At 45.5% G+C, this 27,920-nt stretch overlaps 1 protein-coding gene across 4 annotated transcripts in view; it reads right to left on the bottom strand.

The window, feature by feature from the left end:
• Positions 1-27,920, bottom strand: part of brsk2a (BR serine/threonine kinase 2a) — a 158,702-nt gene that overhangs the window by 64,330 nt on the left and 66,452 nt on the right. For all 4 annotated transcript variants that reach the window (XM_078282897.1, XM_078282898.1, XM_078282896.1 and 1 more), the window contains exon 2: positions 996-1,090. In XM_078282897.1, coding sequence (XP_078139023.1) covers positions 996-1,090 — 95 coding nt within the window. The remainder of the gene's footprint in view (positions 1-995; positions 1,091-27,920) is intronic.

Genomic DNA, 27,920 nt, shown 5'->3' with positions numbered 1-27,920 from the left:
TTCTCTTTCTCCACAACTTCTCCATCAACACGAGGGCCAATAACAGCCACGTCTCCAGAAGCACGCCAATTGTGAGCGGGCACTAAATAAGGCAACCCGCTAGGAGCACTGGGACGTAATAAAAAAAGCATTTTTTCCCCGATTGTGTCCTGGAACTAAAAAGAGGCTGTGTGGGTAACTGGAGAAATTATAAATAGGAGTGCTTCCCCCAGAAGATTTTGAAACGGTTGGAAGTGAGGGTAATTATAGTTATAGGAGGCAGGTTTATTGTTGTTTTACCCTGGGATTTCTTGAGTCAAGTATAGCTCCGACTCCTGGCGTGAGATTCAAACAGCCGAATCCTTGACTCAACATTTGAAAAGGATGTAAAATGGATGTTTCAGAGACAGAGCTTGGCTTGTTATTGTGATATAAATCATCCAGATCCAAACATTTTTGCAAGATCAGCCTTGGATTTGCAGTGAAATTTAAGAATCCCGTCAAACAGTGTGCATTTTGATTCTCTGAATCTCTAACTGGCAGTCAGCCCAGACTTTCCAGATTTAATGTGTCAAAGAGTTTACTCTTTTGGGGAGACTCCATCACTACTCACTCTTTGTCCAACTCCTAGCGTCAGCTTCAGGCAGTTAACCTGCTGCATTTTAAAAGTTGTGCTCATTTGGAAACTTGACAAATCAGGCTAGATGATTAATTTATCTTTTCTAGCAATGGCAGAAATATATTCCTTTTAGGACTGTGGATATTGCATACCTTATTCTCAGTGATAGGTATGCGGGAGAAGTAACTATAAAACTGGCAAAAAATCTTTTTCACTTGCACTTGCCTTCATCATGTACATATACATGGAACGTGTTTTAACTGCAAGTAAAACTACCTCTGAAGTATTTCAGAGGTATTTCAGAGGTAGACAGAGACAAGAGAGGGCAAGTAGAGCAAAAACTGTAGCTCCTTCACACATCCATGGTAACACTTTAGACTGGAAGCTGTGAACTTACCTTCATTAGTACTGACTCGCTGAGTTTCTCGCGGTTGACAATCTTTATGGCGACTTTCTGGCATGTGACACAGTGGACTCCGAGCTTGACCAGTCCTGCAATACACACAGGAAACACACACTCTGTTAGGACAAATAGGACACACAGACGTGTACACGCAGGCTTAGGACTAATAACAAGAGAATATGTATGCAGATGACCTGAGAGAGCCAGCTGAATGCAGTTACACTATACTGTATGAGAAGTCCTGTTACATATAGGGGGGTAGATAAATTGGGCCAAATTGGGCATTCATCATACTTGGCAAATTAAGTGATTTAATGTGATTCTGATATTCTAAAATCTTGAGTTGTTTTGATTTTACTGTAATGTGCATTGACCAGACATAACGTAAAATGGCTTGTGACCTCATGTACTCAGTGCTGATAATGAGATTTAATGTGTGGACAGTGTCTTAAAGAAATTGCCCCCTGGGGTTTATGTGAGTCATAAAGGCAGTAAGAGAGAGGGACATTCATGTTATTGATTCCTATAATGTACTAAACTGCTGTAATGCAGTCCTGCTGATTTAGCTACAATAGACAATAATAGTAGTAGCAACAAACCCCTAGTAGTAGTAGTAGCAACCCCCTAGGATTTAGATGGCCGGCCAATGAATGGGACGAATTATTGACTGCCATGGCTCAAAAATGACAAGAATGAAGCAACAGCACAGCCATTTGTAGTACAGTAAATTAGGATGTGGCATTTCCACAACCACAGCAGAAAAACACTACCCTTTATTTCACAGCACAAAGATACAGACTCAGAGACTCATAAACACACACACACACACACACACACACACACACACGCATGCACGTACACGCACACACTTGAGCGTTCAATAGCAGCATATCAGCCAGGGCTACTGGGAATCCCACACAAACATCGCAGTTTATTCTACTCCAGATTGGCATTAGTGCTGAAATCAAAACTCGCACATTATAAATCCATGGAATCGCTTCACAAAACACAAAAGCATCTCGGTGGCTTTGCCTCAAAGTAAATGTCACCAGGTAGCCTAGATAAGCGATCAACCACAAACAATGTAGTAGACATGCAGGGATACATCAATGAGTATACAGTTATAATGGAGAAAAGTGTTTTGTTTGTGCATGTGTCTGTTAAAGGGAAACCATGACGACAGCACCAATCCATTTTCTGCCGGGGACCGCAGAGCTCTACACACATTATAAAGATAGTGACTTCTGTATCAGACAGATTACTTAGGAACTCGCATACACACACACACACACACCCACACACATGCAGACACAAACACCAGCTCTCTATTGTTGATTTCCCCCATGGCCCACGATGCTGCAGGGATCTGCCGGGCTCAGAGGGCGATTCTTAACCCTGTAAATTATTTGAGTTCCCCAATGGCGGCTACTCACAATTCACAAAAACACCTAAGTGGAATGATGTGGATTCTGCCTCGCCAAAGTCTGCCAATACTGCGCCTGAAGTTTATCGCATAGATGGAGATGCTGGGAGAAAGATAATGAATGTAACTATAAAGCGTCTGAAAAAGACATGTGTTTGGTGGAGTAATGAGAAGAAGCACATAGATGGAGAGACGTGACAGAATGCCCTGCAGCAAACTGGCTGGCTGACATAAACCAGTCATACGTGGGCTTCTGGCTCGCTCTCCCTCTGTTTCTCTCACAGTTTGATTTCTATATGAAACAGCACAAGCGGCGAGTCAATGGGCTTTGAGGAGGCGGTGAAACATAGGAGAGCAGAGACAAGTGTTCTGACGCCATGGAAACGTCAAGGAGATGAGAGAGAGATGGAAGGGGGGGGGGGGGGGGGGGGGCGGCACGGAGAGAGGGACCACAGAAGTAAATGGAAAAGAGCGAGCGAAAGATGAAGGGAAAAAGTGAAAGTGATTGAAAGTGAGAGAGAGAGCGCATTATTCAAATGGCAGGCCACAGATAATTAAGCAATAATGGAGAGCGGAGTGTGGGAGTGAGGCTCTGGCTTGGGAGTTGAGGGGCCGCGGGGGCCGAGAGTGGAGACACATGGAGGAGATGAGGCGAGAGAGAGAGGGAGGGAGAGAGAGGGAGAGAGAGAAACAGAGAGAAAGAGAGAGAGAAAGAGAGAGAAAGTTATTACTCTATTGAGGAGAGAGAGAGAAAGAGAGACGGAAAAGGGGATGAAGCAGAGGAGTCGGAGGGAGGAACAACAGAGAAGCCCATTAGCACTGTGATGGTAATCATATGTTAATGGCTGCCATGGAGATAGTCATAAGCATGATAAACACATTAAAGAGAAAATATCTGCCCGCAAACACACGGAAAGTTAACTGGATTATTCCCCTCACTATCCATCTTCCCCCAATGCCTGTGTTTTCATGAGCAGAGGACGCATTTGGTAAGAAAGGAATGGGCGCATGAACACAGCAGACCATGATTTTGCCTCCACGGCATGGATAGGAATAGATGCTGCACTCTCAGAAAGAGGTACACTACATAATACAGAGGTACAGTACACTTTCAACTCTGTCATACCACATCACAGCACAGCCTGTTACATATATTGTTTACATTAAGCAACTAATGGTCCTACTAACTTGACTGAGGCGGTTTGTTTAAAGCTGCGACAGCTACGATTTGTATGGAAAAATACCTTTGTCTTATCAGTGTAAATCACAAAGTGTGGCTGCAACAGAGAAGATCACAAAATACAAAACACCAGCAAGCGAGCACTGCGTCCAGAGAAAGCTGAAGTCCTCAACAATAGCTAAACCTGTTGCGAAAAGATGTTCTTCAGCACCTCCACCCCCACCTGATGACATCATGTTGCATGATTTCTGGGTATTGAAGTCCCCAAAATTCAAAAAGTCAACTGTTGCTGCCATTAGGACCCGCCAACATGCGGTTTTCTCCAGCAGGGTGTAAAATCTAAGAAATAACCTCTGCCTTTCTATGACCCAGATCAGACCTGCCCCTCCCTCCCTTCTGTCTAATCTCCTGTAATGAGGGTGATTTGTGTGATAGTCCCTATGCCCCCTTCACCTGTCTGTGATGACACCCTGGGGGAAACCCTCTGCGCTCTGGGTGAACCTGCTGATCTGAACCTGGAGTGGCAGGGCAGGGGGGAGGGTGCGCGGGACAAGCCCAGGAAGGCACAGGGGTTTGGGGCTGGATGTGACTGGGCTGAGCAGGTAGGCTGGCTTTGAACATAGCTTCAAACGTAGGGCTTTGACTGAGAGCACAAAGGATCAGAGCCTCGCTGGGAGAATAGATTACCGCTGCAGTTGGCAGTGTGTGTGTGTACATGTGTGTGAGTAAGCATGTGTATTAGATTTCATTTTAATTTCATCTCTTGTAGTTCCATCGGGCTATTTTTTCAAAAGAAAACAATAACAATAACTTTAACTCAAACAAAAGTGTGTGTGTGTGTGTGTGCGTGCCCGTGCATGTAAGCGTGTATCTGTGTGTACAGTTGATGTCTTTGTGTGGGTGACTTGAGAGAGCGTAAAGCAAAGATGTAGGATTGTTTGCTATTCTCTCTCTGGGGAGTAGGACTGCACTCCCTTAACGAGTGTCACAATGAGCTAATATATTAACTGGGCCAGGGGCACACACATGCACACTGGAATTGTCACATACACTGGTATACTTTCCATTAACACAAAACACACACACACACACACACACACACACACACACACACACACACAATCAGGGCTGTGCAGCTGACCCGAGTTTGCCACGCCACTGAATCAGCAAGTGCATCGATCCCTCCTCTCCTTCGCCCTCCTCCCAAATCAATAGCATCAAAAGCTCTCGCCTTCACAACAATGTCAGAATAATGACACTAGCCAGGGACTTATGGGCCGGAGAGGCCACCATCGACTGACCCCCGGCCTCCATCCCGGCCCTGTACTCCTTCGTTTCCATACGCCTCTGTGATTAATGATCTAATGCGGAGGGACCGCTGGAGGAAGACACAGAATGAGAACTTTGGTCCACGGCTCACTGAGCGCCGGAGCCGAGCGGCGTTTTGCTGCGCTGTATTGGGAGCTGCTGGCTTCAACGTCATGGTTTCAATCATCGCCCCGCTGGCTTTGACAAATCGGGGATGAATAATAAAGTTTTGCAAGGAGAAGGATAAAGGCAGAGCTGATTGCTTCTTCACAGCCAGCCGCTCAAAAGAGGCAGTCTAGCAAACTGATGGACAGATGAAAAGAAGGAAGGAAAGAAAGAAAGAAAGAAAGAAAGAAAGAATGAAAGAAAGAAAGAAAAGAATGAAAGAAAATAATGAAAGAATAGAATGAAAGAAAGAAGCACTGAGTATAAACATGACTGTGTAGTAAGTTATCGTCAATGGAAAGACTTAATTTACAAAGAAAGACAAACAAAGAAATGTATGAACATGTACATGGAGTTGTGCCATGTCGGTTAATGATATTCACCAACTTTCACCAGCTATTTTTTCAGAAAAGAAAGAACATGAATGCGTTCTGGCAGTGCCTCTTGCTGCTCTTTATCATGCCATGTGCCAGCATTGATCTGGTAATGAGCTTTTTTCGTCTGGGTTCACTGTGGCTTCAAAAATAATTGTGTTTCATGATTTCAACACTGACCTTGCTGTCAGCTGTTCTGAAGAACATCTCTGTCAGGTGCCATGGTATATTCATCATGGCCGCACTATGTGAACAGCCACTTTTGAAAATAATTGAAATGACACTGGCTTTCGGCCTTGGGATCAAAAGAATGGTTTAGACCAACCTGAAACATTTGCATGCGCAATCTGGTCCGAGTGGGAATTACTCCTATCTTTGGTGGGAGAGTGCCACGCTGCCCCAGAAACACCAAAACTAAGTGCCAAAATGTAACGTGTGGTGTTTAGTCCTGCTGGTCGTTATCTATACTATAACATGTCGATAAAAGCTTCTTAGATGTTGCATCATGAAGACGCTTGCCAATATCCCGTGGAATATTTGTGAAACCTTTTGCAGATGGCCCACTGGTGCCACTTTGGGTAGTTCCACTCTATCTGGTGAGCTTCAGTGGATCACAAAGAGAGAGCGGTATAGTACTTTATTTAACAGCTTTGATTTGTTATGGGAGTTCCCAGTGGGCCCCTGTGGGTTTGTTTACGTCTGCCAACCCCTCGCCTTCCCTCGGAGCTGTTTAGCCTGGCAGAGCAGCCAAGAAACTTCGAGTGCATCCCCCTCCATCGCAGGGAGGGAAAGCCTTGTCTCCTCCCGTGTTAACTTGTTGGAGCTCTTCCTGTTCCAGCTTCCAAAGCGTGCCGATCAGCGGTCGATTTATCATCGGGCAGAGCTGGGACACCCAGGGAGGAGCAGGCGGGAGAGGAAGAAGGACCCCGACTGTGAGCCTGATTTCCCCCACCATCGATCTGACGGGAAAGGAGGGGAGCGGGGGGAGCGAGGACAGGAACACCCTGCTTGTGTTTGTGCCTGGGAGAGGCCCTTTATGATCTCCACCTGCTCACCACACACACACACACAGATACTGTCTTCAGCCTTATCTTCCTCACAGCACTGGCATCCATGCTGTTAAAGATCATTACTGGATAGCTTCATTTCCATCTGGAAGCGACTTGGAGGAAGAGGGAGAGCAGGATGAAAAAGAGATGTCTTCACTAGCGCACCTCTCTCACTTTCAAACTTGATCTTTCAGAAGCCTTAAGCCAATGCTGGCAGATGGTAGTAGCTTATGCTGGCTTAGCTTTCTCTCCCTGAGGCGTTGGCTCTGAGAAGCTCGTTTGCCCTTAGGCACAGATCTGTGAGCTGCTCTCCAGTTCTCCTCCCTAACCCTGAATACTCTATGTGGGGGCTGTGCCTCTGCCCTGGGATCAGTGTTTGAGAGGAAATGCATTGTGCTACCAGGACTTATTATGCCAGTTTCCTGTGGCCATATGGAAAGCCCCTGCAGCAGGGCGTGGGAATCCCCTCCACCAGGGAGAAGGACACGGCTTGAAAACCTATGATCAACCACCACAGGTCTGTGGAGACTCTCTCTCTCTCTCTCTCTCTCTCTCACACACACAGACACACACACAGACACACAGACACACACACATACACACATACACAAATACACAAGCACACAAACACACACAAACAGATTTAGTAGGCAGGTAGTCAAAGAGAGAAAGAGCTGTAGTGTGAAATAATTAATTGAAATGACATGCTCTTTAGAAATCAGTTGAGTTAGCGCTACATAAACAGTAATACAATAAATATGGATTTTCTGCAATGTAAGTGGTCAGGCAGTATATCTCCGGATGGGCTCTAATATACAAACACTATACATTTTCCTTGTAGCTCAACAGTATGTCTTTATAACAGTTTGCATGAGGTTTCAAAGCAGTTTGCATGTATTGTAGGTGAAAAAATGCAAACATACTAATGGTTATGAGAGCTGCATGGCTTTATATAGAGCATCTGAAATTATACAGAGATGACACAGTGAATCCCTAACTATAAAATCTCTGTTATCTTTGTCAACTATTTTTCTGTTTCTCATCCATTTCCACTTTCTCTGCCTTCCTCTATTTTACCCCATTACCTAATCTACTTGTCTTCTCCTCTTCTCTCCATTCCTCCCTAATTTTGCCCTCATTCATTCTCTCCCCATCACTGTTTCCTTACTCATTTCTCTTTCCCCTTCTCTCTATTAATCTGTTTCCCCCCATCCTCTCATCTATCAACACAGAGAGAGAGAGGGAATAAGCCAGCAGAAAGCTGTTGAGTCACACTGTGCAGGAGGGAGACAGCATGTCGAAGATCAAACAATGCTCACTCACTACTGAAAGAATGCAGTCTGTCTGCCTGCCGCTCTCTCTCTCTCTCCCTCCTCTCCCTTCCTCTTTCATTCTTTCACTAATTCTCCTTCCATCTCCTCCATTCCTCCACCTCTTTCCTCTCTATTTTTCCATTTTCAGCCAGCCGTGACGTTAGTGTACCCAGCCTGAATTCCCCTGCAACGCTCTAAACCCTAGCAGCCACAGCAACACCAGCAGCAGCAGCAGCAGCAGCAGTAACAACAACACAGGCCCAGACCAACAGAACGGCTTCAAAAGCAGGAAGAGCACTTTAACCCTGGAGTGTTGGAACGAGAAGGGAGGCACGGCTGGACTGACACACACATAGAGAAACTATTTACTGTTTGACCTTTGTAAAATAAAACATTTGCTCAAGAGCTCCTTTATATTAAGTTAACTCCTTGACCAAAAACAGGGATCTCTCGGTAAGCACCATAACACTAATAATAATAATGTAATAATAGCAATAACAATGAAATTGATTTGATGACTGAAGGGGATTCCCCAGTTGAAGGATGTCTCTCAACTCAATTCTAGTACTAAACTTTAACTACTGGCTGATAGGGAGTCCACTCCATTACTATTAATGAATAATATAGATTTAGACCATTAGCTTTGGCTCATGGGACAAAAATGATGAAGATATAATTTCTCTCCATTAGAAAGACCTAAGATCAATCTATGCGTGAAAACGTCTGAAAACCAATTTGCTGTGCTTTGATTTCTGACATGGTGCACAAGGCTCGTAGTATCAGTTGCAAAAATTCTCACATACTGTAGTGATACCCGCATTTTATCCAGGGATTTCCCTGATATTCAACACTACTATGGTTCAAGACAAAAATATGTCTGGTCTCTGTTTACCTCTGTTACTGATGCAAGTGTAAAATCTTCATCAATGTCACTGTGATCAAAGGAACACATACTGTACATACCCACACCCACACACACACACACACACAGTCACACATGCACACACAGCATCCACATGCGTAGGCACGTACTGGCTAACCTACTGCTGCCACGACGACAGTCGCTGGGTTACACAATGAGCAGGGCCAATCCCAGAGAGCCTTGGGGCCAGTTTGAGCTACAGTAATCTGTACAGCAGCCAGCATCTGCTCCCTGCGTGTGTTTGTGTATGTATTTGTGCGTGTTTGTTTTTGGCTGTTTGGGTTATTTGGGGAGTGAGTACATGGGTGTGGAAAGCCAAATCCATATACAAGCCTGCATTTACATAATACGACACTAAGAAACACAAACAACAGAATGAAGTGTGGCATAGGGCAATTAAGTACTGGGTGGCTTCAATGCAGTAATCTATTTTTCACATTCAGAAACATTATGAGAACGAGTCACAGCATTGCCTAAGGCCAGTCGCTGTGAGATCCACTTAGTTACCTAACAAGCTCTCTGATTGGCAGATCTTAGAAATCCCCGCCCCTCTCTGCATCAGCCTCATCAGCATGTAAATGTATGCGCGAATACCTCCTCAGAAGCTCATCACCTCCACGGTGGAAGACGGGAGCTTCACACACTCTCTGCTGCCGGCGGGGCAAACGAGCCCCGTTGCCGGAGGTTACCAACGCACGATTATGCAGCAGAAAATAGCTCGGGAAGTTCAGGCTGTCATGAATTCGACTGTGTAATAAGTTCCCCGGGTTTTGATGACTTTGTGCTGAGGAGGTATGATACACATGCTTATAATGCTTCTCATGTTTACTGTCTGTCTGCATCCCGGTTTATCCCTGCAATAAAGCCATCTCACATATAACTTCTACCTCTCTTCTGCAGATTCTACATATACAAATACAAAAGTGAAGGAGAACTTCTGGGGAGAGTTGTTGCCTCTCGTTAAGAGACAGCCTCCCCATTAAGTTGATCAGAGGCAGCGGAGTCTCTCCTATTCTGAATCTCTCCGCCGAGACGTCGCTGCAGATTCAAAGTATTTCCAGTCTGAATTCCGGCCTGATGTGACTGGAGGTCAAGGCACAGAGCCGAGCGAGAGTGACACTGTCAGGGGAATGTTCTCCCCAAATCCCAAACGGGAACATCAGAGCGCCACGGCTATGAATGAGGACATGGCGGGAGGAGATGGAAAAGATGAGAGGAGAGACAGAAAGAACAAATACATAAAAAAGGGAAGAGAGCCTCGACAATGAGGCCAGTGTCAGGGAGACGGAGAAATATTGATATGGATAGATAAATAGAGAGATGCCGAGAGAGGCATAGTCAAAACATAGAAAGAAAGTGGGGCCTACGAGGGCGGGGCACGGAGACTCAGATCTATTTTTAATGCCTCTGACTGGGGATCAGCAAAAGGAATGCATAATTACAGCCTCATGAATAATGGAAGCAGGCTTCTTTTAATTAGCCACACCAGGCCCAACGCAGCACCACAGCAGACGGGACAAACACGTGCACACGTACACACACACATATATATGTATACATACTCCTACACACAAATAGACTGGTGTCCGCAGAAAATGTTACCTAGTGCATATGTTTGTCATTTTGAAACATATGTGTGCGCATGCTACACATGTACACACACTCCTCCAGGGAGAGGGGAGTCAAATGAAGAGGCAAATCAACTAGCTAAGGATCGGTGCCTTGGTGATGACTCTCTGATAGGCTCCGTAGTGAGAGGAGCCCCTAGATACCACTCAAAGAGCCGCACACTGTCTGCCTGTCATGTGTTAGATAACCCCCAATATAAAAGTATGAATTATTGAACATCTGACTGGATAATATTACAAAACCTCGCTGTAACCGTGGGGAGACATGCTGGCAGTGCTCTGTTTCTGTATTTTCTACACACACACACACACACACACACACACACACACACATAACCCTATGTGCATGCAAGCACACACATGCACAAACACACACACTTTCTGGCATACAAGCCATACACAGAGGCCAATTGTGTGGGCTGGGAAGAGTTGGGGGGGAAAGAGAGAGAGAGAGGGAGAGAGAGAGAGAGAGAGAGAGAGAGAGAGAAGAAGTCTGAGTCTAAGAAGCAATTAATCAAACCTTGCTCATCTATAATTCAGCTTGAGTTATTTCATTAATTAACAGCGTTTGGGTTGTCTATGCAACATCTTCATTATCAAACATAGATCAAACCAGAAGAGACTTCAGTGAGAGGAGTTCTCATCAACCTGCCTTAATAACCAGCTTTCTTCCGAATCCGAATGGAGATGGAAATGGATGGTCAGAGCGCAAACAGGAAGACCCGCCTAAACATCACCGGACATCAAGACAAGGCAGGAAGCTGGACCCGAGTTGGAACAACACTTCAAGACACAGACAGGATGTTATTTGGTTCTTATTTGGCAACTCTCTACTTCTCTCATCTTCAGAGCCTTAATTTGTAAGCTAATTTGTGGCTGGCAAAGATGGGCCTGAGTATGGGAGAGGATATTGGATGTAATTCGATGTCTCACTCCATCTTCGTTTGTTGATTGGAGTTTAATTGGCAATCAGGATGCTGGATTCCCACTTTGGGGTAGACAAGGGAGATGAGGGTTTGAAGACATGGAGGGAAAAAGAGCCCCGCTATGATGTTTCTCACAGAGAAGAAGAAGAGGGAAGAAACACCCACACACTCACTCGCTCACACACTCAAACACTCACACAGCCGAAGGAAAATACACACAAACAAAACAAAATAAAAGAAAGAAGGCAAAAAAAAAAAATTGGACCTTGACCGAGAGTTGGCTTTATACAACTCTGTTTGACATCCGACCCTTTCATAAATAAGTGAATAAAGGAGAATAGCTGCAGGAAGGACTATCCAAGGTGAGCACTAACACCACTATTATGACCAATATACACTCAGCGGTAACTAGGCTGTTCCCACATGTACTTAAAGTGTGTGGATGTAGGATAGAGCAGTCTTCTATAGGGGGAGTTTCTCGGTGAACATACATACATATGAGAATATATAGTATATATATAGTGTGTGTGTGTGTGTGCGCGCGTGCGAGTGAGAGAGGGGTAGGGGGCCGCCTCCCGGAGTGCGACAGAGACACACACCCACTCTATCCCATCAAAAGTCAAAAGCCAGGAAGGTTCAAAAATACACATCCCGGCAAGTGGTCTCCTCTCCTGGCTTTTATTCCTCATTCCTGTGTCTTTCCACGGCCTTTATTCTCCACCAGAGGAGAACAAAACACTGCATGGAAGAAAGGTCAGAGTGCTAAAGGTCCGCCATTACTGTACGCTCCAGACAGAAACACCTCGAGGCATGGAAACTATGAATACACTGTGTGTGTGTGAGAGAGAGACAGAGAGAAAGAGAGTTCCCCAGCAATAGAGTGCAGCAAATGGGATATTATATACACTCCCCATTAAAACAAAACACAAAAAAATATTCCAACAAATATTCATGTAATACTATGACTCAGATCTACTTAAGAAGAGCGCAAACTATTACTACATGAAAATATGGTATAGCACAGGAAGCCTTGTGTCTGGTTCAGCGCACTATTTACCAATACCTGTCATGCAAATAAGGCTGGCAAAATATTGGCACTTTCTTGGATTGTTCTTGATATCAGGTAGAATCGGTTTTGAGATGTTTTGTAGACTAATTGATATTACCTTAGCTTATTAGCTTCTTTATTGTCTTGCTAAATTGCATGGACTGAGTTAGAACCTAGAAGTTGAAAAGATCAGATATTATGAGTGTAAAATCTTTAGTGCCTGCGCAAAAAATTGGTAAATCTGAGACAATATGATCAATTTAACAGGATAATATCTGTAAAGGGACTTTCTGATTGAGGCTCTATTATCCATTGCTAACTGACTTGAGTGGGTGAATCTTTTGGTCCTGGATCACTGTGCCATCATGTGTTGAGGAAAGGTGAGGCAGAGCACACACAATGTTACAAAAGGTGAATGGAAATGCTAAATGCTAACCCTCATGTAACTACATATTCACATTCATTTATTTCTACCAATTTCCAAAATTACAGCAAAGTGTTAAGATAACTGAACACGTCTCATCTGATTTGGTACATTTTCTTTTCTATTGATGCATAATTCATGTAAACTGTACATTCTCCAAGGTACAATAACAGATCTTCATACAGGCTGAGTTGTATGACATGACCTTTGGTGCTGTTGTTGTTTAGAGTTTTTATCATTCCGTATTTCAGTAAAATTCAGGGAGATTTCCCACCTGCCCAGTTAGGCATACACTCTGTCAGACTGCCTGTGAGATTGACCCTCCTGGTACAACAAAATTCAAACTGGAAAACAGGTGTGTACAGTTGTATGCTCGCTTGATAAAGGAATAAAGGACACTCAAGCCTACTCTAACTCAAAACCAGTAATGCTTTCAGCCCGTATTTCCATCCTTATTTTACTTCTGCTTACACCTGGCCTTGGTGAGTCCTAGCATCGCTGCCTCATGCCTCATGCCTCGGCCATGGGAGAACCAAGAGGGAGGCGCTGGAGAGGAGGGCGGGACGGGGGCGGAGACAGAGGGACGCAGAAGAGACGGGGAGGCGAGGGAGGTGTGGGGGGTGGGGGGGTGCGTTTGTAATTACCCCGGCAGCCATTGTTGGAGCTGTTGACATCTCTCTCGAGGAGCGGGATAATTTGGGCGACTCTTCTGGCTAAATCAATGCGTCAGCGGCAGCTAGCTCATTACCCAAGCCACCGCTGCATCTCAATGAGGCAACAAGGGAATTTCTATTAGCCACCGAAAACCAGATCTCTCTCTCTCTCTCTCTTTCTCTCTCTGTCTTTATCTCTCTCCCCCTCCATCTTCAGTCCCTCTTTCATTTTCACTTCGTCCCCAGATCCCTCTCTTCAGTCAATCAGTCACTCTTCCGTCCCACTCAGTCTCCCCTTGTTTTTGTTATTGCCTGATCTGTCTCTCTCTCTCTCTTCTGCAACCCCCCCACACACACCCCCTTTCTCCCAGGGGGACAGAAGGAGGGATGGCTCTGCTGTTGCATCATGTGTTCCTACCATAACAACAGTGCTACGTGTGTGTGTGTGTGTGTGTGTGTGTGTGTGTGTGTGTGCGCATGTGTATCTGTGTGTGTGTGTGTGTATGTGTCTGTGTGCACGCGCATGCACGTGTGTGTGAGTGACTCTGTGTGCTGAGAGTGTGTGAATGGGCCATAAACAAAGAAAGGAGCCCATTCCAAGAGACAAGAGAGACAGAAAGAGAGAGAAGACTTACTAAGGCAAAGAAAGCTGCTCACTGACCCTGCTTGAACACTCTTGATCTTGTGTGTAATTATTAGTGATTCTGTGTGTGTATGTGTGTGTATATATATATGTGTGTGTATAGATGCATGTGTGTGTGTGTGTGCGTCTCTGCGTGCGCAGTGCACATGTGTGTTTCAGTGAGTAACATCCCACTGCTGAATGGAAATGAAAGCGGTTCTGGAGAAAAGCCAAGCCCCAGATTGCCTGCTTTCTCAGAGACGGGACTCACGTCACAGGGCTTGGAACACTGCCTTGTACAAAAAGTGCAACGACACACACACACCAGACACACACACTTACACAGATACGTACAAGACAAAAAAAAAAAAACACAAAGCAGAGCACCACGGGCGCTTCACCAAGAGTCCATTTCACCTGGTCTTTTTACTGAACAAAGACTGATCTGAGAGTGAGACGTCTAACAAAGCCAAGGAAAGACTCTGCCAGAATGGCAAAAGCAAAAAGAGATGAAACAGAAAAGGGAGGGGAGGAGGAAAGAGAACCTGAAAATTGTGTTGAATGAGGAAAGAACAGTGCATTTTAATAGAGGAGTAAATTAAAGAGACAGAGGGAGAGACAGAGAGAGAGAGGGGGACAGAGAAAGAAGAGGGAGAGACGGAGAGAGAGACGGAGAGAGAGACGGAGTGAGAGAGAGCGGCAGGTCTATGTATTCTACCACCAGGGAAACAGAGAGAGCAGAGAGACATCTGTTCAACATGACTTCAGGGGGCTTTTACTCTGATGTCTGCCTGTCACCACGTATGGGACCACAGGAGTAGATACATGCTGGGAACCCGAGTACACACACACACACACACACACACCACAAACACACCATGCACTGTCTCTCATCTCCCTCCCTCCCTCACCCGCTCTCCTCCATGAAAATCCACGGATAAAACCGACCTTATTGAAACAGAGACAAGTAGCAGGACGGGGGAGGCTTTCTTCATCCCCTCAATTTCTCACTCGATCTATATAAGCTTTTCAAATGTAATCTTCTTCTCGTCTGTAATGATGTATAATAATCAGCTCTCGATGAAGTGCTCTGCGCTATTATTCTTGTTAAACGATAGAACAACATGATTTATCCCTGGGTGGGAGAGACAATAGTATTGACGGTATCTGTCGTATTCCTGTCCCCGTCCTTAGTGACGTCAGCAGAACCATGAACACGTTTTATATTGATTGTCCCCAATGACAGTACAGTGCAGTGTGTTTGGTCTGGCAGTGGACATTAAGAGGATTTCAGCCAGTTTTAAGCACTCCATGATATTATATAAAGGCTTGTATTATTATATAAAGAGTAGGACAGCTCACCCATGTCATTAATCCAATTATAGTGTCATTTTTAGTCATAGTATAGATTAAACTGAGGAAGCACCGAGAGAGGAAAGCCTTTACAAAACAAAATGAAACTGAGCCTTGTTACTGAAATATAGTACTGATCAATAAAGCCCGTATTGCCTATTGTCTATAGTCTCTATTGTCTTCATTAGTGGCTGGGGGTTTTCTAAATGTCACTAGCCATTATGTGACACCTGAACGCAGCCCCTAACTGGCCACCGCAGTACTGAACTTTCAGAGACCTCTGCTCTTGTCTTGCTCGTCTCGGAGGCCATCAGCAGAGAAAATACTGCAGTCATTAAAATGATAATGACACAGTCAGAGCGACTGACGACGTATCGATCAGACACACCACATCCCCCATCTGTGACACTATACACTGACACACAGCCATCTGAAGAGTGGGACTGTGTGTGTGTGTGTGTGTGTGCGCATGTGTATCTGTGTGTGTTTGTTTGTGTGTGTGTCTGTGTGCGTGTGCATATGGATGCATGTCAATAACACAAGAGCTTTACCACTGCACATAATGACATAAGATTTACTCAAACACTCCAAGCACAGTCAATTTCTACCATTAAACGATCAAATCACCTCCCCACACACACACACACACACACACACACACACACACACACACACACACACACAGTATCAATGCCCGGTGTCAGTGCAGACAGTGCAGGAGCATTAGTCATGTTTGCAGGGCTGATGATGGCTTTTATATATCATGTTAATGCTCATGAAGCTGTCATAGGGGCCTTGCAGACATGGGAGGAATCCCTGACATGCTTATTACATGTTGTACATCACTGGACTGGGACGCGTGTTCCGGCATAACGGCTATGAATGGGTCTGTCACAGTGGCATGATGCATGCTGCACTCCTATGATGGATGTGTGTGAGCAGGCTTGGGCACGCTAGATCATTTGACAATCAAAGACAGAAACATGGATGTGCGGAATGATCCCCCAAAGAGCCGGTCACACATCAGTCAAAGGCAAGAGCTTCTCTTCAGCCTGCTGTTTATGATGGAAAAACTCTAGTTCAAGTAAACCAATTACTGCATTCCTACGCTTGTCCTTCACAGGCCCATCTCATTTGAAGAGACGCACTCTCCATGCATGACTTAGCAGCAACTGCCAATCAAGATGTCAGGAGGATTGATGGACAATCCTCTCAGCCACTGAAGACAGATGGAGAGGTTCGAAGGGGCGGGTTGAGTTCATGTCAAGGGCTCTGCTAGTGGCTGGTTGGGTCAGCGGGGGGTTGCTATGGCGTTGCTATGGAGACAAGGCGGCGGGTGAAGTGGTTGATGATAGATGCTGATGGGTGGTCCACACCCGAGGTTACAGAAAAAGGAGAGAAACGTGTGTGTCAGTGTGTGAGCATGATCACTCGCATGTGCATAGGCTATGTGTACGATTCCATCTGCTCTATCCTCCGTGGTGTGTGTGTGTGTGTGTGTGTGTGTGTGTGTGTGTGTGTGACTCCCTGGCCTGTGCACCGCTGCAGTAATGGGAAATACACACAGCAGTCAGAGATTAACATTCAAATGCTGTACGCAGAGAGTTCAGGTCAAACACTCAGGGCACACACACACACACATACACACACAAAGACACACACACTGCCTGGAGCTGATGACGCAAATAGCCTTATAATTCTGGCTCAGTGCAGAGCTCAAGTGCAGATAGGGAGGGACAGGAAGAGTAAAAGGATGGAGGATGGAGAGAGAAGAGAAAAGAGAGTGGAGATTACAGTTTGAGGGGTTGCAGTTGTTCTCTCTGTAACAGGAACACACACTGTCCCCCGAGCACTAACACACACACACACACACACGCACACACACAGGCCGCTTCCATCAGGGAAAGTGAGATTTGAGCTTTGTCACTAATCTGCATGAGAATATAATCTGCGACCCCATATAGTGATGACTCATCCTGCTCCATCAGTTACACACAGCAGAGAGAGTGGGAGAGAGAGGACAGACAGAGAGAAAGATAGAAAGAAGTGAGCGGAGGTGGAGGGGAGTTAGGCACCAGTACCAGCTCCAGCCAGAAGGGGGCTCTCCTTCACCTGCACTTTTGGACCAGTCCCCCATCCCCGCTGTTATCCCCCGTCCTCTCTCCCTTCGTCTCTCTCTCTCCCTCTGCTTTCATTCACGCTCTCCTCCTGTGTCTCCTCACAGCTCCACCTGTAATGCTCCTGTACATTCGGCATGTAACTGTGTTTGTATTCCATGCCTTTCAATTACTCTCTATCGCTCTATGTGGTCTCGTTCTTTCTCTCTGCCCTCCTTTGCTTTTGTTTTCACTCTCATCCCCATTCTGTCTCTCCCTCTCTATAACGGTCTCCTTTTGCAGGCACTGCAATCCTGTCCAGCCACTCTTGATTTTACCGCAGGGAAACACAGAAAAGTAGGAAAATAGCCAGATACAAGTAGACAGTCAGAGCTGGAAGTAGACAGAGAAAGAGAGAGAGAGAGAGAGAGAGAGAGAGAGAGAGAGAGAGAGAGAGAGATGTACTTGACATTTACTTATTGTCTTATATTCCATCATATTCAACATTTACACTGTTTGTGTAACATTCAAGACAATAAAGCATATTGAATTTAATTAAATTGAGAATTCAGAGAGACAGAAATAGAGATGTAAAGGCAAAACAATGCACATACAGAAACATAATTGCATGCATAAATATGGCGATCAAATACACACACAGACACATACACACACACACACACGGCAGAAACCAACTGATCCGTAGAGTCACAGGGATCCTGACACTCGTGAGAAGACAGCGCTGTTGTTGCTAGGAGAGGAGAGAGGTGGGAGGAGGGGAGGGAGGAGAGGAGGATGGAGACGGAGATGGGGAGGGGTGATGGAAAGAGGGTTGGATGGAGGGAGCGAGGGAGGTGGAGGTGGAGGTGGTGGAGGGATGGTGCCCATGTCTATTAGAGGACAGCAGTGTAGCGTGCGGTGCGGAGTGGAACCCCCCTCCTGTAATGCCAGTGATTTCACATACCATCACCTCACTGCAGAGCCCCGCTCCACTCCATCACACACATGCACACACACACACACACACACACACACACACACGACAGCTATAGCCTCAGCCAATGAAGAGGAACAGTGGGGAGAGAGAGAGACAGTGGAAGACAGAGAGAGAGAGAGAGAGAGAGAGAGAGAGAGAGAGGAAATGATACAGAGGAGAGGAGCAGGGAAACAAAACTGATTGGAGGAGCAGGGTAAAATGGGAGTGAGAATAATGTATATAGAGAGAGAGATAGAAAGGAGCTAATGAGAGTCATGATGGTAACAGGAGTGAGAGAGTAAAAGAGAGAGAAAGAGAGACTGAAATGGGGTAGAGGTGGTACAGTAACACTTAGGAGTTGTCGTATTCTATCCAACCTTGCCTGGCTGGGCTGTGCAGTTTTCCCTACCACAGCTCTGTCTGTCAATAGGCCCTTTACAGAAGTGTTCAAAATACCATAGCAACCGTACAAGACACCCTCTAACAAGACCACTGTCAAGTTAGTGGAAGTAAGGGAAAGGGAAAGGGAAGTAACGTTATAGCCATGCTAATGCCATAGACTTTGTTACCAATCTTGCCAACGAGCTATCTACACTCAATAATGCTAGGTCAATCGCTAGCTGTGACGCTTCTTTTGTGTTGCTAAGCAACGAAAGCAGTAGATGATGTTTATACTAGCAATCATTCAGACATTTCTTTCCCTAAAGTCGAGTAAGATTTCTTGTTGACTCTTACTTCGATAGTGAGTCTTAGTGTGTTTTCACACTTGGTCCGTTTCAGACTCTCAAGTGGACTCAGTCCAATGACTCAGCAATGTTTTTGTGCATATGTGAACAAGCCAAATGAACTCAGACCCTCTAAAATGAACTGAACTCAGCTGTTTGTGGTCCGTTTCGTGGTCCAATTGATTCCCATTGAAAAGAGAGCTGAGTCATCTTGTAAGTCCACTTACATTGTGAACACAAAGAGGACTAAGTTCATATGCAGCTGGTTCTCTTTTTGGTTCACTTAAAAAGAACTATATGTGAAAACACCCTTATATTTGGAAAGCTATACCTGCTCACCAGATATAAAATGATCTGAGCAAACCCTGTGCTAATTGCTGTCTGCCTTAGCGATTCATTAAGGCTTCCCATAGTTGTATATTTTTGGAAGTCTATAAATTGACTTCGTCATTTTTCCTGCTTTATTGGAACAAGCCAACAACACAACAAGTTGACCATGATGTTTGCAGCGTTGACAGCAGCAAGTCGGACAAGCAGCTGCGTCTGGAACTACGCGTCGATCTTCTGCCATGCCTCTATCCCTGGATACAGCATCATAAGGCACCATAACTCCATTACCCACAGAGTAGGATACATCACCTCCTCTGAAATTCAAACCTGCACTCATAATAACACTGAGCATGGCCCGGTTTCACAAAAGCAAAACCAAGGTGAGTGTGGTTTTAACTACACTTCAGCGGAAAGCAAGGACTCTTTCAAGGTTCACCTATCTTTTAATATTTAATATTCACTCCAACACAGCAGCAGGTGAGCCAGCACCGTACCACAGAGTTAGGTTAAGAAACAACCTTTCAGTAGGAGGAAGTTTAGTAATAGCGGGCTGTGTCTTACCTGGTAGAGAGGTACAAGGAGGACAAGGAGAGGATGTTGCGATTCCATCCAGCCAGGAGAGGCAGAGAGGAGAGACGAGAGAGAGAGAGAGAGAGAGAGAGAGAGAGAGAGAACCAAGGTTAGTGACAGATAAAGCAGATAATATTGAATGGTGTCGATATGTAAATATTTCTTACATTTCAATAACATTGCTTAGAATAGAATAGAATAGAATAGAATAGAATAGAATATTTTAAACAGAAGATCTCAAGCCCAGAGTGGAGTCACACTTTGCTTTTTACTGATTATTTATGAACAGATTCCATCAAATCACAACCTGACACGTCATTGTTGACGTGTTCAACACACACATTCCATCCCCGGGGTGCAGAGGTTGAACGAGAAAACCAGCAGCGAGCACGATGTAGTGGTAAACAAAAAGGTGGGTAAATAACCTCCACTTAGGGATCATGAGAAGACGCACATATTAGCCTCAGAAGGTGGGTAAAGTGGGTTTAGACGGATTTAACCCTCTATTACATTCCTGCCCATCAGTGGACCTTTCCTTTCCCTTCCCCTCTCTTCGTGTTCTCCTCTCTCTCCCAGCCTAGCTCTGACAGTCCCTCACTCCCACCAAAGCACCCCCCCCACACACACACACATACACACACTCTGACTGCCTTCCAAAATAAAACCCGGCTGTTTACCAAGCCAGAGAATCCCGAACGGAATCACATTTTCCCTTTCAAAGGCTGTTTGAAGTTCCCGCACAGATGTTGCTGTTTTTTTATTTTTATTTCATGTTCGAGATTCCCCCCCCCACACACACACCCTCCCTGCTCTTTCCCCCACCCTCCCTGCTCTTTCCCCCACCTTTCTCTGCACCGTGTGACACTCGTTCACTTCTCTCAACCTTCCCCATCCCTCCATCTCTGTCCCCGTGATCACAGGGAGAAAGTTTTATCCGGCAGAGAAGCATCTTTTGAAAAGTTGTCGGGGTAGTCTCGGCGGAGCGGAGAGGAAAGGGAATCAGATGTTCAACCTGAAAGGCAGATGTTTAGTTAGCATGCTAACCTCTGCATGCGCGCGCGCGCACACACACACACAACCAGAATGCAGATGAACACTCGCCACAAGATCAAACAAGTCCTTTAACAGTGTTATGACAGGTGAAAAATAAATATATCTTCCTCCCAGAAAAGTATGACTTTGCACAAAACATAAACATAAACTCTCTCTTAAATTTCTCCCCTTCTCTTGCGAGTCTCTTTCTTCTTAGCTCACACTGAGATGGATCATCCACGGGCGCCAGGGGCTCCACTGCCTTCTCTTTGCCCACAACAGAGCATCTCATTCTTAAAAACACCTCCAGGATACCCGGGCCCTCGGTGTATGCACACTGAACTACATGGCTGGCCTCCGCCTTAAACAACACTATTAAATGATATACATTTCCCTCGCCTATAAAACCTATTTCACGTGAGCAGGGTCGGCTGTAAAAACCGGGCCGCGGGGCAGAGAGAGCGAACGTGTCAGGAGGTTTACGACCTAAACAACTACCGGCCTCTCTAGCTGTCATGCTCTGCACTGTAGTACAATGTCGCTCCACTCTCATAGGTTAACAGTGCGGTGTCACACCGTTGAAATCAATCGCCTTTTTACGAGCTCTCCTATCTGTCCCATGGGTGGTGCCTGAGGAGAGCTGTGGAGATATGGGAAGGAAACGGAGGGAAGGCGGAGATGAGTGAGGGGAAGAGAGGGATGCGACGCTGGCGGAGAGCGAAGGAGAGCGGCAACTGAGGAAAGAAGAGGATTAGAATGAGAATGAGTGGAGGAAGCGGAGGAAAGAGAGAAAGAGAATGAGAGAGGGGTGAAGGAAAATCAAAAACCTTCCCAGCAGAGAGAAAAGAGAATCATTCATCCCCCTCCCCACATGAACAATGTGTGTTATGATTCTGACAGAGTAAAATGAGGCCAGCTTTGATTGCGCTTCTCTCCTCTATTAAAATGGAACTCTGCATCACACACATATAATATTCTGCGGAGCAACGCGGGAACGTGGGCCGCTGTACGGCGCGGTGAAGAACAAAGACTGTGGTTGAAAGCTTCCTACAGGAGCTAATTGCAATATTAGTTGTCCTGGCCAGGGGAAGAAGAGGAGAACAACACCACTACTAATTAAAAGAAGAGAGGCATTCTCTGATTGAACAGCGGGAGAGAGGAAAAAGAAAGAGGGAGACAGAAAAGTAGTGAAGAAAACAAAGAGGCAGACACAGTGGAGGGGATAGACTAAAAAGACACGTAGTGGACGAGTGGGTGGAATGCTAACAGTGGTGTGTGAATTTGTGCATGTGTGAGTGTGTGTGTGTCTATGGGTGCATGCGATAACTGAGTGTACGAGCGGGTTTATGTGTGTGTGTGTGTCAAGAGTGTAATCTAAATGAGTCTTGTATCTTTAGAGATTAATCCAACCCTGGCCGGCCCGATCAGCATGCGGCGGCAGCTTCAGACGTCACACTCTAATCCGTCAGGGTGAAACAAGCAGCGCTCTGCAACTGGTTCCTGACCGCAACCAGCCACTAAGTGAGGATCTGGTAATGCATACAGGCAGGAGCGGGAACATTAAGAAACATAAGCTTTTAGAACAGCTGAGAGGCAAGTTGTTAGGCATGACATGAAGCGGCGTGGCTTGCTGCTTTTACAAAACGCCAGGAACCCACCGTTGTATGAAAGATGCAAATGTTGAATAAATCTTTTATTTTTCATTCAGAATAATGTTATTCTTCCGCCAAGCGATATAGTTCTTGAAGTAGCTGAATAAAGTGGCTGCTAAGCAACACATGAGTACCGGTATGAATGGTGATTTCTGGTTAATGCATTCACATTTCAATCATCTGTTATATGGTCACGGTTTCCAATGTGACTCAGCCAATCATCCAATTATACCTATTTATAATGAAGGGACAAGCATAGACCAGAACACACTGTAAAGTACACAGTGCTACCCACACACACACACACACACACACACACACACACACTACTCAATACTGAGTGATGATTCCCCTATAAGGATGCATCACTGACCAAGGTGTGTATGACACTAAAGGTACATGCAGTACAAGGATGGAAGGATCAACAGGTCGCCTCATTTTTTGTTCAAGTTCTTTTTATCTCCATGGTTATCTCCACAGTAGGTCACCACTCTGGCACCTGGCTTCTGGTCGGTACGCTCATTGTGTGAGGATCGATTTCTCAAGGAACAAAGTTTTATGTAGTGAGGACACATGCAGCTGTAGGATGCCCAGTCTGAGAGTGCATTTGTGTGTGTGTTTGTGATAGGGAATCAGAGGACTCTTGTGTCGGCTTTGATTACCAGTCTTTTATATAACAACAGCAGCACACTGAGTCTGTAAATCTGGAACCAAGACAGAAATTAATGAAACCACAGGAGAGGAAAACAGTTCTCGCTTCCCTCTCTCTCTCTCTCTCTCTCTCTCTCTCTCTCTCTCTCTCTCTCTCTCTCTCTCTCTCTCTCTCTCTCTCTCTCTCTCTCTCTCTCTCTCTCTCTCTATCTTTCTCTCTGCTCTCAGTGAAACCATGTCCGTCCACCCATGAGATTGTAATGAAGCTTCTTCCACTTACAGACACCAAAAGTATTGTGTGCTTGTCTTTTGAGAACATCGTTGCCTCTCTCTCGTCCCACCTTCCCACCTCTCTCTTTCCCCAGCCCCTCTTCCTCTTCCTCTTCTGTCTTCCCCGTCTTCTCTCCCTCCTCCCTCCTCTCTCCTCGCCTCCGTTCACCTCATCTCCTCCCTCGCTCTGACCATCTGATCTTCTTGCCTGTCTCTAAGCCGTGGTGCGTGCTGCGGTGTGTTGTCATGGTGAGGGGAGGTCAGCGGCTGGCACTTGTCCAGTCCGTCCACTGAGACACGCTGTTCACACTGACCTGACCAGATCCTCTGATACACACACACACACACACACACACACACACACATACGGAGACACACATAGAAGTAGACTTGTAGGTGTTCATATACACATAAATACTGCAGAGAAGAAAAAAAACGCTGCATTATTAGCAAGCTGTATAGTCTTCTTTGAAATGTCCTTGAATCAAGTTCACACCCATGGCAACTGAGAAGGTGATGACTAATTATGAGGTAAACAAATCAGGGAATGGGGATTATCATAATTTTTTGATATTTCAACTTCAGTTGGATACTGAAGATGGTGATAACAAAAGTAATCACTTATTTTTTCGATTGGTAAATTGTAATATCATTACTGAAATGGAAATAGTCATTGCAACATTGAAACAATAGTATATATATAACACATTACTGAATGAGACATTATTCCCAACACTGCGTGTGAACAATGAAAAAAATGTGCAAAAAAATAGAAAACAGACAAAGTGTAGATCAGTACACTTGGTGTTTTTTCTGTACTACAGATGGGTTAGATTAAGGTTGTTGAGGAAAGAGAGGTCATTATTGACCATTACACTGATGCTGCTGCCTGGGATGTCATACCTGATGTGTGCTCGTGTTGTAAGACCAATAATGGCTCTGTGTGTGTGTGTGTGTGTGTGTGTGTGTGTGTGTGTGTGTGTGTGTGTGAGTGAGAGAGAGAGAGAGAGAGAAAGCGTGTGCGTGTGGTTGTGCGTGTGCATGTGCGTCCAGCTCTACCGCTGGGCCACCTGAGATGTGGCGCCTGACCTGAATCACAAACATCTGATTGGTTGAGAGTGGGGCTCAGGTGCGTCCCACTGAACAGTGCAGAACACCACAGGGACACGGGATTCCCTGCTCCGCCAAACGCACACACACACACACACACACACACCTACACACACACACACAAACACACACGTGACTTTTTAAAAAAAGCAGGCACATACAAGAGCTGCGTATAAATCAATGCACAGACTCAGACACAAAGATACACCTGCACAGACACACTCCCACTTAGCTTGTGTTGTTCCCTCTCCATCTGTAGCACTGGGTCGCTTGGTAGCACGTACACACACACACACACACACACGTGCAGTATACCGTATATACACACATATGCAGACACACTCTCCACAGACCAGACTCTCTCTCTCACTCCTTTGTTCCCCATTGCTACAAGGGAAAGACTGCTCCTTAGCCTATATACAGCTGCTATATATTTATGGTCCTGGACCCCCTGCTTTTCATTCCAGCCGTAACTGCGATTAACTATCTGGTAGGATGGAACAGTACTCTTGGTCCTGAAAACCAGGATTGAGAACCACTGATCTATTCCGACCTTTCCACTTCATCATTCAAAACTTAACTTTGACTTCTCTCTGTCTTTGACAAAATTCTCTGCATATTTTGAAGCTATTATCAATGTTTACTACCTGTATATGCACATAAAAGGGTAAGGGTCATATGGACACAATGCACAGATCCACACACACACACACACACACACACACGCTGTAAAGCCCATGCCAATCCCTCCTCGCTAATCATATTTCTATTACAGTGTGCAGTAGTTCTGCTGTGTAGGACAATACACTATCTCTTTTCCAATCTTCACCCCTTTCTTCCTCTGATTTTAGCTCATTTCCTCGAGCCCCTGAGCACTGACCTTCCTCAGCTTATCTTCTTGTCTCCCTGCCTTCATCTGCTCTCTGTTCCTCAACTTCATTCTCTCGTCTATCTCCATCTATCTCTTCCTTCATGTTTAGCGCTCCTCTGCACTGCACTCCCTCCCCCCCCTATCTTCTCCCCCACTTGTGTTCTTTCTTCTACTCCCTCTGAGCCCCATGCCTCTCCACGCACACACACACACACACACAGCAAGCCCCATTACAGACAGTGTAGCAGAATGACACACAGTTCAGGTTGTACGATCAGGTTTCATGGATAGATTGATAGCCAAATTCGCGGAGGGAGGTAAATCGGTGTTGTATGTTGCATCTTTTTCTAAACAAACTACATTCCCCAAAACTCATCCACCATATAATGTACCCTGCTAGGGGTAATGCTTGATGGCCCTAACACTGAATTGATTTGTACAGGCAACACTATCTTCACTGTTTATTCTGCGACTTCTCGCTCGACGCCTCCTTCCCCAAGATGAGTTTCTCTGGTTTTCTGCGAGACGAGACGAGTTTCTCGCAACATGATTAGAGGAACTGACACCCAGATAACCTCGCGGAGACAAATCCTTGGAAATAAATCTCGCATTTGAGACGAGCAGAAAATGTCAGTCTCCATTGAACTTCAACTATAGTTAATGCAATAGGCAGTTCAGTGACTCAGTGTGAAGCGGCCTGATCAGACATGCTCACGGCGCACAGCGAGTGAAGATTTTTGACTTATCCGGTGCAAAATCTCCTCTCGAGCTAGGGAGAGAATCGAGCCACGTTCACAACATGAAACAAATCCATGCGTATGCAGAAGTGGCCGTCGCTTCGAATGCGGTTCTCTTTTCAGCACGCGGGGACTGTTCTGACAGGTATTTGTTTGCGTGTTTTTTTTTATTATGACACATGCGCATTTTGTTCAAGAAAAGCAGGACTAGAGGAATAGAGCACAGAGCATCTGCACTTTAAAATGTAATACTGTACGTGGAAAGAAAATGCCACAAACAAATTACACTGTGACTCTTTACCACATGGGTTTTTAGCCAGCTACTTCTTCCACTACCAAAACATCGATACTGTAATCTGGATTTACATCACAATGGCACGATGCCTGCGCTTGAGTCACAGCCTTCCAGCTCTCAAGTTAAAATTAGGCTGCTATTTTCCCAATCGTACTGTAGTTGTGTGTGCGTGTGTGTGTGTGTGTGTGTGTGTGTGTGTGTGTGTGTAAGTGTGTGTGTGTGACAGGGTCCATTAGGACTCTGAGAGCTGGGCTAATTGGCAGTAATGGGTTCTTGTGCTGGGAGGGGGGGGGGCTCTCACATGTTTGGCAGCTTCTCTAAAGACCACTCCACTAAAGGGCTTCATTAACACTACTTTTCACCATCCCATAGAAAGGGGTGTGTGTGTGTGTGTGTGTGTGTGCTCATAATGGGTTAGTGTGTGTGTGTGTGTGTGTGTGTGTGTGTGTGTGTGTGTGTGTGTGTGTGAATATGAGAGCGTGCAGCTGCTGCATGCTACCTATTACCGTGCACGGCTGAAAAATAATTTGTTTGCACTTCTCTCTCCATTTCAACTTTCCCGCTCCTTGTGAGAGACAGCCAAGCCATGAAGAGCACCGTGGGGAGTGGAGGGAATGACAACAGAGGGACCCCAGAGCTCATTTTCAGCTTTCACCTCTGGCATACAACACACACACACACACACATACACACACACACCGGTACTGAGCCTAACGCCTTTTCAGTCAGTCTCTCTAATTGAGGAAGACGTTCATTTGTTTTTCAGGAGAAATGTGCAGCATTTTACGCAAATGAGAAGGTAAGCGAGAAATGGAATTTTGAATCTATTCAATGAATAATGGAAAACAATCATACCTGTTTAGCTATGGTACACAAAGCAGGTATGACTGTTTGTACAGGGGAGTGAGAGAGAGAGAGAGGGAGAGAGAGAGAGAGAGAGAGAGAGAGAGAGAGAGAGAGAGAGAAGAGTGTACATTTAAGCATTCTTTCCAAATGGATGTTAGTATTTAATGTAGCACGTTTCTAGGGGCTTAGTGTGTGGTGGGTTGTGCGTTGCGAAGGGCCACAGAACCAGTGACTCGTACTAATGTAAATTACACCTACCAGCCCTGCGCTGCGGCTCCCTTCCATCCACACGCATACCGGATAACTCATGCTTTGTCAAGCTGGAAATTTCCCATTAATTCCACACAAACACGCACAATCCATGAAGGCT

Source organism: Centroberyx gerrardi, chromosome 4, assembly GCF_048128805.1.
Source record: "Centroberyx gerrardi isolate f3 chromosome 4, fCenGer3.hap1.cur.20231027, whole genome shotgun sequence".
Lineage (NCBI taxonomy): Eukaryota > Metazoa > Chordata > Actinopteri > Beryciformes > Berycidae > Centroberyx > Centroberyx gerrardi.
This window is presented reverse-complemented; position numbering and strand designations above follow the sequence as displayed.